Raw genomic sequence first — 15716 nt, 5'->3', positions numbered from 1 at the left:
AGAGACTAGAGATGGTTATTACTGGCAGACTGAATTACAGAGACAAATTCCAAGAAAAAGACTTCCCAGGTGGCGCTAGTGGTAGAGAACCCACCTGCCAGTGCAGGAGATGTAAGAGATGTGGGTTCAATCCCTGGGTTGGGAAGATGCGCTGAAGGAGTGCATGGCAACCCACTCCAGTATTCTTGCCTAGAGAATCTCACGGACAGAGGAGCCTGGCAGTCCATAGGGTCACAAAGAGTCGGATGCGACTGAAGCAACTTAAGCACGCACACATGCACACCAAGAATGTAGTCAAACCATCTGTGAACCCAAACGGCATGGCATTTCTGGAGTAGGACATTTGTAGAAAATTGGTAGGAATGATCAGATATAGAGGCAACAGACAGCTGTACAGGGCCTTGTAGAATGCAGGCACTATGAATTCTGGGACTTTGTGTCTTTCTTCCAGTGGTGTATCCCTCACACATAGTAGCTGGGTCCTCAAAGTTTACTGAATAAATTACTGAATGCATTATGAATGACTGTAAACATTTTGAACTCTTTCTTAAAGGAAACGGAAACAAACAAAAAGGAACTTGGTGAGAAAATTAGATTTAAATCTAAAACAATATCCTTTGAAGCTCCAAAACTAACTAAAAGAGAGGAGATACAAGAAGCCTGAATAAGACTAATAATTCAGGCTTCATATCACGCGTCCACTGAGGATGGACAGAAAGAGATGGATACAAGACTTGAAGATGGAATAGACAGGATTTATTTAGTGACTAATTGAAGAATGGAGAAAGAATAGGAAGAACAGAAGAAAATTTTTCTAATTTTCAACTTGAGAAATTGGTACATAATGGTCTCAGACAGTAAATACTGGAAGAAAAGCAAACTCAGGTGGTGTGGGCTAAAAGTAAGTCCAGTAATAGGAACTGAGGTACCACATGTCATCTGGTACATGAGCAGGTGTACATGTTTTTGTAAGAGATCTAGCAAGGAAGTACTCCACAGAAGCTATAGATGTGTTTGAGATCATGTGAGCTAGGGTGTAGATTTAATGGAACCACAGATTTCCTATATTTAAGTATCAGATTTAAAAAAAAAAAAAAGAGAAAGAGCTATAGATTTGAGAAGGCAAAAATAGCTCTTGTCAATGATTTTACAGAATTCAAGTTAAGAAAGTTTCATGGCTGGCGTGGCCACATCGAGTATACAGTAAGGTCCACAATGATAAAGACTGAGAAGACCCTTCACTTTGGAATTTTGCTAACAGCTCTACAGAAATTCCCTTCAGTAGCGTGGGAACAATGAATTCTAGATGTCCAATGTGTGAGAAGTGAATGCAAAAAAGAGGAAGCCTGGCTACGAAAGGAAGCAGAGATCGGGTGGGTAGGGGGCGGTGCTAAAGATTAAAAACGTAATAGCAAGTGTACTATGGAGAAAGAGTATGTGAGAGGTAGAAGCTGAAGCCAGCCTAGAATTCGATCTTGAATGTTTTCTGCCCGTTATTTCTGTCCATCACACTGAACTGATGCCCCCTTCTTGCAGGACCTTACTTCTCCTTTAGGTATTTACATTTTAGTAAGGAACTTTTGAACACTAAAAAGCTCTTAAAACTTAAAATGACTGAGGAAATCTCAGCCAACATAACATGCAAGAGAGGAGACCCTTGGACGGAGTTCCTGTGCTGCTCAAATTACACACAATGTTGGCAGACACAGGCTCCTAAGGCCACTTCTGGCACTGATAGAGTATCTCTGGAAGACAAAGGGAGATAAGGGAACAACATTGTGGGAAAGAAGCTTTCAGGCTAACTACACATCCACCGCAGGGTATCAAAGAGCTGAGAGGTGGAACTAAGGAAAGAAAATCAGAAGACTTAGGATTTAGAGTAAGATACTTAACAATTTTCTTTAACATTTCATCAGTTTGATTGTATGGTAGCAAGTCTAAATTTCATTTGTGACATACTTGTCATGGAAAATTGTAACATTTGCTTCTGAGTATTATCAGTTGTTCGTTCCTGGGTACTTTTAGTTTAGCAAATTTACAATGCTTTATATATACTTTATAAACACTATTTTAGGATGATTCAGTATAGCAACAGAAATTACATTTGAAGTTTGTTTCAGTGAAAATGGTTCAAATCCAAGTGACAGATTTAATTAGAAAGGTCTAGAATATTGATAAATGAAATCTTACATTACAAATACACCAAATTACATGAACAAATACTTAAAATATTAAAAAATGTGCACAAACTTTTCATTTGCAGTCGGTTCAGTTTCTGGCATATCCACATAGAAAAGTCATTTTTCCAATCAATTTTTCTAGGTGGAGAGATTTACAAACCAGAAGACTGTTAAGGAAGAAGAGACAATTCTTTCTCCTGGATATATTTATCATTAAGAAATTGCTTTCAGAATATGACCTATTTATAGCCTCTCGTATTTGTGGATACTACAAAGGGATTTAAAGGTATTTACTTAATATTAGCCGCAAAAATTAAAGCCAAATTTCCTTTAAAAATGTAGTCTCTGAAAAAGGGCAGTTGACGAAAAGCTATAAAGCTGTTAATCTTTCTTCTCTGTATTTTGTTCTTCCAAAATCTTGCTTCAGAGAGGAGTCAATATTTGTACAAGTTGTAGTAAAAAAAGACTGACGTAGCTAACCACTCATCTCACACCCTCAGTTCAGTTCAGTTTAGTCGCTCAGTCGTGTCCGACTCTTTGCGACCCATGAATTGCAGCACGCCAGGCCTCCCTGTCCATCACCAACTCCCAGAGTTCACCCAAACTCATGTGCATCAAGTCGGTGATGCCATCCAGCCATCTCATCCTCTGTCGTCCCTTTCTCCTCCTGCCCCCAACCCCTCCCAGCATCAGGGTCTTTTCCAATGAGTCAACTCTTCGCATGAGGTGGCCAAAGTATTGGAGTTTCAGCTTTAGTATCAGTCCTTCCAATGAACACCCAGGACTGGTCTCCTTTAGGATGGACTGGTTGGGTCTCCTTGCAGTCCAAGGGACTCGCAAGAGTCTTCTCCAGGACCACAGTTCAAAAGCATCAATTTTTCGGTGCTCAGCTTTCTTTACAGTCCAACTCTCACATCCATACATGACCACTGGAAAAACCACAGCCTTGACTAGATGGACCTTTGTTGGCAAAGTAGTATCTCTGCTTTTTAATATGCTGTCTAGGTTGGTCATAACTTTCCTTTCAAGGAGTAAGCGTCTTTTAATTTCATGGCTGCAATCACCATCTGCAGTGATTTTGGAGCCCCCCAAAATAAAGTCTGACACTGTTTCCACTGTTTTCCCATCTATTTCATGAACCTCCAGATGTTCAAACTGGTTTTAGAAAAGGCAGAGGAACCAGAGATCAAACTGCCAACATCCTCTGGATCATCGAAAAAGCAAGAAAGTTCCAGAAAAACATCTATTTCTGCTTTATTGACTATGCCAAAGCCTTTGACTGTGTGGATCACAATAAACTATGGAAAATTCTGAAAGAGATGGGAATACCAGACCACCTGACCTGCCTCTTGAGAAGTCTGTATGCAGGTCAGGAAGCAACAGTTAGAACTGGACCTGGAACAACAGACTGGTTCCAAATAGGAAAAGGAGTACATCAAGGCTGTATATTGTCACCATGCTTATTTAACTTATATGCAGAATACATCATGAGAAATGCTGGGATGGAAGAAGCACAAGCTGAAATCAAGATTGCCAGGAGAAAAATCAATAACCTCAGATATGCAGATGACACCACCCTTATGGCAGAAAGTGAAGAGAAACTCAAAAGCCTTTTGATGAAAGTGAAAGAGGAGAGGGAAAAGTTAGCTTAAAGCTCAACATTCAGAAAACTAAGATCATGGCATCTGGTTCCATCACTTCATCTCACACCCTACTTAATGACAATCCAAACAATAGTTGACAAAGCTAAAACTCTCATGTGAGTTGCACTAGTAAGACAAATATTAATTCCTTTCAATTTCCTCTTTGTAATTGTTACTAAATTGAATTCAAATTTTTCATAAATGTATTTAAAATTATTTTTGGATGCTGTTTATGCTCATAAAGAATTTGGGCATCTTCAAAGGATAAAGTCCTTTGTAAAAATAAGTGATTTCATCTTTGTTATTTAAAAAAAAAAAATTCAGTCGCCTAAAAATACTACACTCAATAATTTGTTAGGAATGAAGGGAAGGAGCCAAATGTGAAATCAGAGTTTTATGGCTCTGAGGGAAAGAATTGTAACAATCGAAAATGAAAGGATAGGAATCCAAGAGCTGATGAAGTCTTAGTAATTAAGTGTAAAATTTCAGAGAGGAAAACAAAAGTCCATCCAAATCCAAAAATGTCTAGAAAAGAAAAACATCAAAGTTGGATCAGATCAGATCAGATCAGTCGCTCAGTTGTGAATTATATCTTATCTCTACATTCACAGTGGTTAATAAATGGAAGTGATTAATAAATGCTTGTTAAATAAATGTAATTTGTTTGAACTTAAACTATTCATTGAGTTATACACTACCACTCCTCAGGAAAGTCCAGTCATCAGTAAAATAAATAAAACTGGTATAGAAGGCACAGTCTGTTCTTTGTGAAAATTGATGGACGTTAGCCACCTAAAACTGAATCATGGGCTTCTCTGATAGCTCAATTAGTAAAGAATCCTGTCTGCAATGCAGGAGACCCTGGTTTGATTCCTAGGTCAGGAAGATCCACTGGAGAAGGGATAGGCTACCCACACCAGTATTCTTGGGCTTCCCTTGTGGTTCAGCTGGTAAAGAATCCGCCCATAATTCCGGAGACCAGGGTTTGATCCCTGGGTTGGGAAGATCCCCTGGAGGAAGGAAAGGCTACCCACTCCAATATTCTGGCCTGGACAATTCCATGGACTGTATAGTCCATGGGGTTGCAAAGAGTTGGACATGACTTTCACTTTCACTTTCAAACCTGAATCATAACACAAGCAAATGGTTGAGCCTATAATTAAAGAGTCCATTAGGGAAACCATCTATCCACCGAGGTTATAAACCCAGTACTATTTAATAAAATTGTCTTAAGAAAATAATGATGATATAAAAAGAAAAAGAATTGTTGCTAAAGCATTTCTTTCTGAAAAGGACTGACAAGATTAACCATGTTTTAAAAAAAAAACCTGCTGTACATCATATTTCAATTAAAAAAAAAAAGCCTGCTGAAAATTTCTTAATTAGATATATTCCCTAACTGTGCTTAGAACAGCATGGGAAATAAAGGTACAACTATGAAATTATTTAAAAACTTATTAATAACATGTTGATTTTATTGCCAGGATAGTCAATACCTGAAACAAAAGGCAGGATGCTTTCAAAGGAGTCAGTTCATTTCCATCATCTTATTTCCATATTAAAATTTACTTAGCAAGAGACCTTTGGAAAAATCAATTCATTTTCTGTCACAAGTTGATTCTGGTATGAAAGTTCATATTTAACAGATATTGTCAAGCCAATGGAATGTTAGGCATGAAATTCTATTTTCCCATTGGCTACTGTACTGATCATTAGTTTGGGGAAATTACCATTACCATAAACAGAAAGCCATGGTGTTCCGGAAAAAAGGAAAGGTTAAAATGTTAATAGAGCACATATTTTTTCATTTATTCAAGTTTTGCTTAAGTAACAAGCTTAGATATAATCTCTTGTTACAGGTATTTCCTGTCAGTTAATAAGTGACTTGGGTTCTTCAACTCCCAAAGCTTATGATTAAGCAGCAGGAAACTCCCTCCCCCGTTATTACTCCTGAAACACAGTCCAGGATATTTGAATGTACGGAACGGGGGTTCTGAGAGTCACTGTGGAATGTCAAGAAGAGGAACTCAGACACTGACTCTGTAAGCTTGTGTTATTCCTTTGAACTCATTTTGAAAATTTACCGATGGCTAAGCTCCACAAGCATATACCTGATGCCTTCCAATAATCATAGGCTTGGAAGGGAGTCTTAAAGACTGTGTTAAAGAAAATATGAGAATTCCCAAATATAAACCCTGGGCAAAAGGACAGGAGATGTGCATTTTAGCCTACCAACTGGCTCAGCCACTTATTTTTTCTAAGCTTCGATTTCCTATCCTGTTTAAAGTGAAGGGAGTGGCCTAATTGGGATTCCCAAACATAAGTACCTCCCAGGGCCAGAAACTAATCTAAACAGGGTTGGGGGGTGGTAAGGGCCAAGAGGACTTGGAAAGCCCCTTCAAAGGGGTCGTCACCATTTAGCTCCAGCTGTGTTGGTCAGGCAGACAGACCAACATATAAGGTACATATATTTTTTTAAACCAGGGAATCCAAAAATTCATTTTTATGTGGGATCTAGTTTTTTAAAGTTGAAAATCAATCCTTATTTAAAAGCACTGCATGGAAATGTAAATAAATGAAAACAAATCAATGTTGCCACTACTCAGGTCTATGGGCTAAATGAGCTCTAACTGACTGGCCTGTTATCTCTGGCTCAAGAGATCTAGCGGGTCTTTCCCAGTATTGTACAAGGTGTGTGCTTCAGAAAACGAGACCCTTTGATTTTTTTGGTGTAGTTTCAGGGGTTCGCAGATTTTCTTTAGGATGGTGGGCCAGGTCACCTCTCAGAATCAGTCTACTCTGCACTGGAGCACAGAGGCAGCCCAAGGTGATACAAAACCTATGTTCCAATAAAACTTTATTTACAAAACAAGTGACCTACCATAGGCCCTTCTCATTTGCCAATGCCTGGCCTAGAGGATTTCTTAGGAGAAGTTTAGGAATTTTGTATACTAGATTCCTCATATTTTATTATAATAAGGTATTAAGCACTAAAGGTGGCGGAGGGGGCGGGAACCCTTATTAATTTTGTTTAAAACAAATACCATGCTAATACCTGAGAAAGCTAGTGTTCTGGCCAGCAGTGCTTTCTGTAGCCAGAGATGGCTCCTGGGCCACTGTCCCCCTCATCTGGACAAGAATTGGCTCGCCTACTTTAGCAGTACATCTCGTCTTCTAGTTCTGCTTATTCTCAAAGACAGTTTAGGGAAACACGGTTCTAAAACTGAACATTTTGGCTTCAATTTCTGACTTGGCTACTTCTTAATTAAATGACCTTGGAGAAGTTACTTAACCTCTTTGTACCTCAATTACTCATCTGCAAAATGGGGTTAATCATAAAACTCACATCATGGGATCTGTGTTGCAGGAATAAGTTACAATGTGTAAAGTGCTTAAAACAGTACCTAGAGTACAATACATATTAAAGCATCATCTAACTATTTAGAAATTATTAATATACATAGCCAAATTCTTTTCCTAATTTTCTTCTGATGGTTATCATTCTCAAATACTGACTCATAGAAATGCAAATGTTAAATAGTCTATGATTTTTAAATAATGGCCAATGATATGATGAAAACAGGGCCCTAAAGATAATCACCTTGACTGCAGGAAGTGTACCACTGCCCTCTCCTCACCGTTCACCACCCCACACACTTGATTTTTCTCAATTTCCTGCTGAGTGAAAGACTTCTCAGGAGTCCCTGAAGGTTGTCCTCTGTAGCCAGTCTCAGACTGAGAGGATGTTGGTTCACACCGTTAACTCTTACAAAGTTCCAGAGTCTCCTTCTGGAACAGGGCTGTGGTTTACCCTCTTTTCAACAACCCACAAGGAAACATCTCTCAAGTGACATCACATAACAACCTCCCACCATCTGCAGGAGCACCGTGGACCACACCGAGAGATGGGCTGCCCACACAGGCAGGTGGGTGACGGGAGTTCCCCAGGCTGGAAGGGCAAACATAGGTCAAGGATATAGGACAGGGGGCCTCAGGTCTTCATGCTGCTGCTGCTGCTGCTAAGTCGCTTCAGTTGTGTCTGACTCTGTGCGACCCCATAGACGGTAGCCCACCAGGCTCCCCCGTCCCTGGGATTCTCCAGGCAAGAACACTGGAGTGGGTTGCCATTTTCTTCTCCAATGCATGAAAGTGAAAAGTGAAAGGGAAGTCACTCAGTCATGTCCAACTCTTCGCAACCCCATGACTGCAGCCTACCAGGCTCCTCTGCCCATGGGATTTTCCAGGCAAGAGTACTGGAGCGGGGTGCCATTGCCTTCTCCACAGGTCTTCATAGTGGGTCCTATTTTGTTGAAAGTATTGGGAATCAAGTTGTGATAGAATTCCCTGCAAAATCACTTACAGATGACTTTGAATATTAGGCCCCTTCTTTCCCTCCTTTATTGAGAGTTAACTCTGCAACTAAAGAACATGTTATCCACACTTTAGATTTAGTCTTGGGACATTGAAAATTGATAATGAACTTCTATTTTTTATATGTGACTCAGTCCTAGAGTAAAATAAGGACTTCCATTGACTTATGTACATAGGGAGTACTTTATAGAAGTCTTTCTTAATTTAACTTTTACAACATGGAATTGTATCTCTAAATATTTTGCAGTTGGCTACTTACAATAATAGTGCATTTAGAGTCTCTAGAAGAACAACCAAAAAGAGAAGAGTATTTGAAACAAACAACAAGTGCTCATTTTCAAATAAGTGGGGGAAAAAAGTTAAAAGAAAATTGATAATTCCTGATTATCAAGATTTTCCATAAAATGGACCGTTCTGATATTGGCTAAATACATACCATTCTTTAAGGTGATGGTTGTGTAAGTAATGTAATGGAAACTGCATTCCAGGATGACAAAGATCAGTTTTTCACTATACCATCTTTGTGATTAAAAACTGTAACATTAATTTCTTTTGTTCTGGTCCTGGGGTTAACATTTCTATCTAAGACACAATAATTGTAACTGTTGTTTATGCTTGGGGAAAACTGTGTGATATTTTATGGCATAGGAAAAACTTAAAAATAGTAAGACCGAAAGCTTTAGTTGAATATGTATGGCTTGCAATCATATACAAAGATGTCTGTCTATATAATTTCTTGTTGACAAACATATTCACAGAACAATGGAAAAAAAAAAAAAAAAGTGACTATGCCACAAACTTACCACAGCTGAGGTTGCTTTCAGCTTTCAGAGCTAGGGTTGGGATATTCCAGAAGTCATTTTGCCAGTCCACCACATTCCCCTTCACACTGCAGCTGAGGTTGGAGAGGATTTTGGAACTGATGGTAAAATTCCAAAGTCGAAAGTTATAAATGTCCCCTTTGAGAGAGCCAATGTCATGTTGATTGGAGCCCAGCAACAATTTCCCATTCCCGGGAATAACTTTACCCATGGAAGAATTGCATGAAACTGTTCCATAGTTCCTTTTGAAATTTACACCAACGGAACCCAAAGAACTACTCCAAGCAATGCAGAGCTGCTCGAAGCTTTCTGTGAAAATATCTTCCTTATCTTTCACAGGTAAAGCACTGTTTAGTAAGCATTTTGAGCCAAAAAATGATAGAAAGTAGCCACTCTTGGTCTTTCCGAAACTGAGCAATTGTGGGAAGGATGCATCTGAGTAGGAGAAAGCTGTCCATTCGCTGTCTTCCTTGCCGATTTTGGTTGCTTCAAAGCAGAGTGTGAAAGCTCTGAGCTCTGGAATAGAGACACTTTTTGCAACAGATACCTGGTAAGAATCAAGTGACTGGGGTAAAATGACCTTTTGATTCCTTAAGGACACGGCAACTAGAACAAAACACAGTAACAGATAAAGCATGTTAACTTCGGACATGGACTAAAGAGATGTAAAATGTCTGAGACCTCCAACCTCCACCCTCTCTACTAATTGGCTTTTACCCACCGTTTGCACCACCCTCTCCCCTTTCTCTGTCCACTGCTCTCTATTGCCAACCCAGTACCATATGCCAATACCAATACCAATAAGAAACCCCACGCATTTTAACTCTAGTCACAGTTGGCTCTCACACCTAAATCTTCCAATTATAGCTTCCAAAGTGATATGGGTTTTTTTTTTTTTTTTCTTTTTTTAAATCCCTGAACTGAAGGAGATTTTAAAAATTAAGCAAACTACTGGTTTCAGGAAAGTTCATACATTATGATTTTTAAAACTATGTTTCTTTTCAAATAATCATTAAACACAATAGCTAATAGTTCTATTTTTCACTAACGATCACCTTTAACTCTACCCAAACACTCCTATGCTACCCTTTCCCTTTGGACACCCCATATCTTACTAGTCTTCCCCATATCAGGCTATTTTGGGATCAAAGGCAAAGACAATTCCATCGAGTAGAAGGAGTCTAGTAAAAAAAACAAACAAATAAAAATGGCATTTAAAGATACATTTCCTTGACTTCTGGGCATGTGAACTAATTTCTGAGACAATACAGAGCAATGGTTCAAGGGCAGACATTGGATCTCCCTTGGCCAAGTCATTCTGCCTTAGCCCCCATGTCTATAAAATGAAGGGAAAGGCAACAATTATATATGTGGTTAATGAGAATTTAATAAGGTAATACCTGCAAAGCGCTAGAGCAGTACCTGTGCCAAGCTGTATATAGCTATTACTGATTACTAATATAGATGACTATTATTACGTGCATAATAAAATTAAAATAAAAACGCATTAGCCTAGTCCTTCTGTGACATACATAGAATTATTAAGTAATACAATGGATTTCACTCTGGGCTTATACAATAGATACTGGTAAACATTATGTACTGACTTGAGAGAGAAGTAGCTGTTTACACTGGCTTCATATGAATGCTGGTTTGAATATATTTTTATTACACACCAAGAATAGCTCTATAGTAAAAAAAACATCCTTTTAAATGTAAATATTCTGGTCAAAAATCCATGATGGAGTTTAATGAATCATGATTGTTTAGTTCACTTCTTAAATATAAAGCAGTATACAGGTCTACTTGGGCTTCCCTGGTGGGTGGTAAAGAATTCCAATGCATGGGAAGCATGTTCAATCTCTGGGTTAGAAGATCCCCTGCAGAAGGAAATGTCAACCCACTCCAGTATTCTTGCCTGGGAAATCCCATGAACAGAGGAGCCTGGTGGGTTACAGTCCATAGAGTCACAAAAGAGTCGGACACAACTTGGCGACTACCTGCCCAAAAAGATATAGTATAAACCCAGTATTCTATATGAATTGTGAAAATAAAAAGGCTGGGAGGAAATATGTCCATCAACATTTTATTAGTAGTTATGGCTGGGTGGCAGATGTAGAGGTAATTATTTTCAAATTTCCCATAATATTTTATAACCTTAAAACATTATTTGAAAAATTAAAGCATGTATGTTTCAGTTAACCACATATATATCTAATGTCAATCACAGACAGTAAATAAAGATGTCTAACAAAAACACAATTGTAATAAGAAGGGTCAGGGATTTCCATAGTGCTGCCTTTCTTTTTGTTTCTTTTTTTGATATATAAAGCCTACTTAGGCAGCTCAGGATGGAAAAAAAAAATTATTACTAAATCTCATAGTCTTGAAACTTGAGTCTTCCTTAAGCACAGAAAGGTTCTGGAGAGAATGGTTCAATTTCAATGTTCTGCTGTGCCAGAACCTAGGAAATATGTCTGATAAAAGTATATTTCTTTCTTTCAATTAGACATTTTCAAGGGGCTTTCCTCAGGCTATGCCATTTATTAGCTTCAGTTACACAAAGTTCATTTTACATGTTAATGTATATGTTTATTTCTTATATTTGTTCTCCAGGATAATTCCTTAAAAGAGCAACATCTTGAAAGCCTAAAATAAAATGATTTATAAATAAGAATACTTTGAATGTTTGCTGGAGAGATATTGGAATTAGATTCAATTATTAGCTGTGGGATATTCACAGAATCTTTCAAACAGCATGTAAGCACTAGAAAAGAATTCAGCTCTCCTGCAACCAGATTTTGAATCTGGTAACTATATATTGCTAATGAGAATGCTCAGAAAATACGAATAGATTCCTGCCTGCCTTCAAATTCTAATCCTAATCATTCATATTTATATTGCTAATGAGAATGCTCAGAAAATACGAATAGATTCCTGCCTGCCTTCAAATTCTAATCCTAATCATTCATATTTATATTGCTAATGAGAATGCTCAGAAAATACGAATAGATTCCTGCCTGCCTTCAAATTCTAATCCTAATCATTCATATTCACATAAAACAGCATAACTGTCCTCTGGGCCTTTTGTTTATTGTTGAACTTGCTAAATGAAAGCAGAGGTTTGGCGTCACCTCTGGTTTACATACCTCTGACGTAGCTGGCATTGAAACCTTTCTTCTGGATGCTAAAGTCACTTGAAAAAGACACATGCATCTCATTCACACTTGAGTTAAATGATAGGCCTTTGGCAGTTGCTCCACAAAACTTCGTCTGGCTCTCTCCATTATCAAGGGATAATGAGTCATAAATGCAATTGGGAGCTTCTTCAATGTCGAAGTCATTAAATGTTATCTGAATGATATAGCCCGTGGGGGCTCGGAGGGTCCACATGCAAGCCTGGCTGTTGGGGTAGTCATTCGGGTAGCACGGAGAAGTAAAGGTCCCGGAAGGGTTGGAGAGGACCACCCTGCAGTTGGCACATGCCCATACTGTTGGCCAGACAAAAGAGAGACGGAGAGAAGGGCTGGATCAGAGGCGTGCAATAAACCAAGAATACCACACTCTGGGGACAATCAAGCAGCAAACATTTTAAAATAGCAAAATATAATCATCAACATTAAAAGGAAAATGAAACCATCTCAAGGAAAAAAAGAAAAACCAAGAGAGAAACAAAAAGTAAAAGAAAAATACAAAATTTTAGAGCAATGATTTTTTTAAACTTGGGGGAGGGTCATAAACCCTGAGAATCTGATAAAAGTCAGGGAAACTCTCTCCAGTAAAATGTACAGAGGCCCCTGCACCTGGCATACAATTTCAGGGAGTACATGAAGCCTTAGGAGGTAACATTGGATTTCACAAAGGTTCACTGACTTTAATCTTAAAGGATTAAGAATCTCCACTGAGCTAGGGTGGAGGGGATTTTACAGAACCATAAATGCAGAGCAATATTACAAAACTTGGAAGAGAAAGACTTAGGAAATAAATGTTTAAAGAGAAAGCTAGCTAGTAGTACAAAAAAATTTGACAAGTTATTATCATCTGGCAAATCGCATTTTTTTCTAAAATTCAAATACACAGCATCACCTTGTATGTGTGAAATACTTATAGTTTTGAAGAATACTTTCACTTCTTCCACTTGTTTATTTTAGTTGGCAATTATATACCTCTATGATTATCTCATTTACTCATCCACTCAGTGAATATTTATTGAATGTCTTCTACATGACAGGCGCTATTCTAAACAGTATATACCATGAGCAGGAAAGACAAAGTCTCTGTCTGAATGATTCTTACACTTCTTTGGACCCAAAGATACAAACCATAGTATAATGACAGATAATGATTAAGAGGTAGAAAGAAAAGTAAAGCAATCAATTATTTCTCAATTATTATTTACCTAGGGCCCAGTCACCAGCTAGAACCAGAAACCAAGATCTACTGTCTTTCTATTTAGTGATGCTTTTGAAATTAATATTCATGCTGCTTTTAAACATTTATGTAAATGTAGGCAGCAGTCTCATTTATTCAACATTCTGGATAAATAAACTGTCAAATAATTGATGACATACACTTTCAAACAATAAAAGACTGCTGCTGCTGCTGCTAAGTCGCTTCAGTCGTGTCCGACTCTGTGCGACCCCATAGACGGCAGCCCACCAGGCTCCCCCGTCCCTGGGATTCTCCAGGCAAGAACACTGGAGTGGGTTGCCATTTCCTTCTCCAATGCATGAAAGTGAAAAGTGAAAGAAGTCGCTCAGTTGTGTCCGACTCTTAGCGACCCCATGGACTGCAGCCTACCAGGCTCCTCCACCCATGGGATTTTCCAGGCAAGAGTACTGGAGTGGGGTGCCATTGCCTTCTCCAAATAAAAGACTTCTACTATGTTAATGGAACTCACTCTCAACTTACTGTGTTCTTCCCTCTTTTACTGGGTTGAGTAGAATGAATATACAATAACTTTTCTTAAAAATGGTAGTTAGTGTAAATATTACTTATTCTTCTATGATGTGGTGATATCTTCCAGGATTTAGATGTGTAATGTTACATTGCTCAAGTTAGAGTTTTCTTTTTTCCTGTCCTTGGGGCCACCTTGTGTTATGCAGGGGTTTTGCCAACCGGCTCCACAACCATTCTTTCTAACTTGTTCTCCATCCAGCTCCTCCTCCATAAATCTCCAACACCTTTTACAGAGCTGAGGATAGACAGGGAAAAAGATCTATGATCATCAAATGTTGGCCAAATGCCTTCTCTTACCCACTCCTGGAGCACCGTGCTCCTCTCCTTGTAGCATGATTAAGAGCAGCTGGGTGAATTCCTGGCGTGAGATGATTTTGCTTACTGTCTGGATCTCCCACTATTCTCTAGGCTCAACAAGCAGAGGTTTGGTACTGTCATAGTCACCATCTGACCCCTCAGGACCTCACAGCACCCCTGCCACCTGGGAGGCCTTTGATAAAATTTGTTAAATTTCTGAACAAATAAATGAGTTACGCAAAGAGTTGGACACGACTGAGCAACTGAGGGCACATACACACAAATGAGTCACATGACTAAATTAAAGAATGACTGTGGTATATGAAACTGTCAACCAAAATCTAAGCCCCAAAAAAGAGTGCATATCTGAGATATCTCTTTGGATGGGGTTTTGAGGCTATTTCTTCCAATGATCTCACTCATGGCATGAGACTGAGATGATGAGGGCCTATCTCTCTGACATGTTTAGCTTTCTGTGACTGTACCCTGGGCTCAGAAGCAAGAACTAATCCTAGTAGATTAACAGTAAAGTATCCAGCAAAAGGCACTGGAGATTACAAAAGAAAAAAAGAAAGGAAAATAAGATACAATCTCTGAGTCATCCCAACATGCAAGCAGGCAGCATTATTTTTCCATAATAAGATGCTATGCCCTACATCCCTTACTCAACTAACGTTCATGATTTCCTTTACATTATTTTTACAAATTCTTCTAGAGAGCTAATGAAAGGTATAAAAAAAAGTCAATCTGACTCACCACACTGACCACGTGACCTTGAACAAGTTAATCTCTCTGTACCTCAGTTTCACCACTTTTAGTTTAGTAGCTCAGTCATGTCTGACTCTCTGTGACCCCATGGACTGAAGCATGCCAGGCTTCCCTGACCATCACCAACTCCTGCAGTTTGCTCAAACTCATGTCCATTGACTCAGCGATGCCATCCAACCGTCTCATCCTCTGTTGTCCCCTTCTCCTCCTGCTTTCAATCTTTCCCAGCATCAGAGTCTTTTCCAATGAGTCAGTTCTTTACATCAGGTGGCCAAAGTATTGCAGCTTCAGCTTCAGCATCAGTCCTTCTAATGAATATTCAGGACTGATTTCCTTTAGGATTGACTGGTTTGACCTCCTTGCAGTCCAAGGGACTCTCAAGAGTCTTCTCCAATACCACAGTTCAAAAGCATCAGTTCTTCGGTGCTCAGCTTTCTTTATGGTCCAACTCTCACATCCATACAGGACTACTGGAAAAAACATAGTTTTGACTAGATGGACCTTTGTTAGCAAAATAATGTCTCTGCTTTTTAATATGCTGTCTAGGTTGGTCATAGCTTTTCTTCCAAGGAGCAAGCGTCTTTTAATTTCATGGCTGCAGTCACCATCTGCAGTGATTTTGGAACCCAAGAAAATAAAGTCTTTTACCATTGTTTCCCCATCTATTTGCCATGAGG

General features: G+C 38.8%; 1 protein-coding gene across 8 annotated transcripts in view; it reads right to left on the bottom strand.

Moving 5' to 3' along the window:
- Positions 1–15716, bottom strand: part of ADGRG6 (adhesion G protein-coupled receptor G6) — a 153569-nt gene that overhangs the window by 69151 nt on the left and 68702 nt on the right. For 7 of the 8 annotated variants that reach the window (XM_027551723.1, XM_027551724.1, XM_027551721.1 and 4 more), the window contains exons 3-4: positions 12165–12506; positions 8998–9621 (exon numbers count right to left, since the gene is read on the bottom strand). In XM_027551723.1, coding sequence (XP_027407524.1) covers positions 8998–9621; positions 12165–12506 — 966 coding nt within the window. The remainder of the gene's footprint in view (positions 1–8997; positions 9622–12164; positions 12507–15716) is intronic. The other variant, XM_027551726.1, reaches the window with a different exon arrangement.

This window comes from Bos indicus x Bos taurus, chromosome 9 (genome assembly GCF_003369695.1).
Source record: "Bos indicus x Bos taurus breed Angus x Brahman F1 hybrid chromosome 9, Bos_hybrid_MaternalHap_v2.0, whole genome shotgun sequence".
NCBI classification, from domain to species: Eukaryota; Metazoa; Chordata; class Mammalia; order Artiodactyla; family Bovidae; genus Bos; species Bos indicus x Bos taurus.
This window is presented reverse-complemented; position numbering and strand designations above follow the sequence as displayed.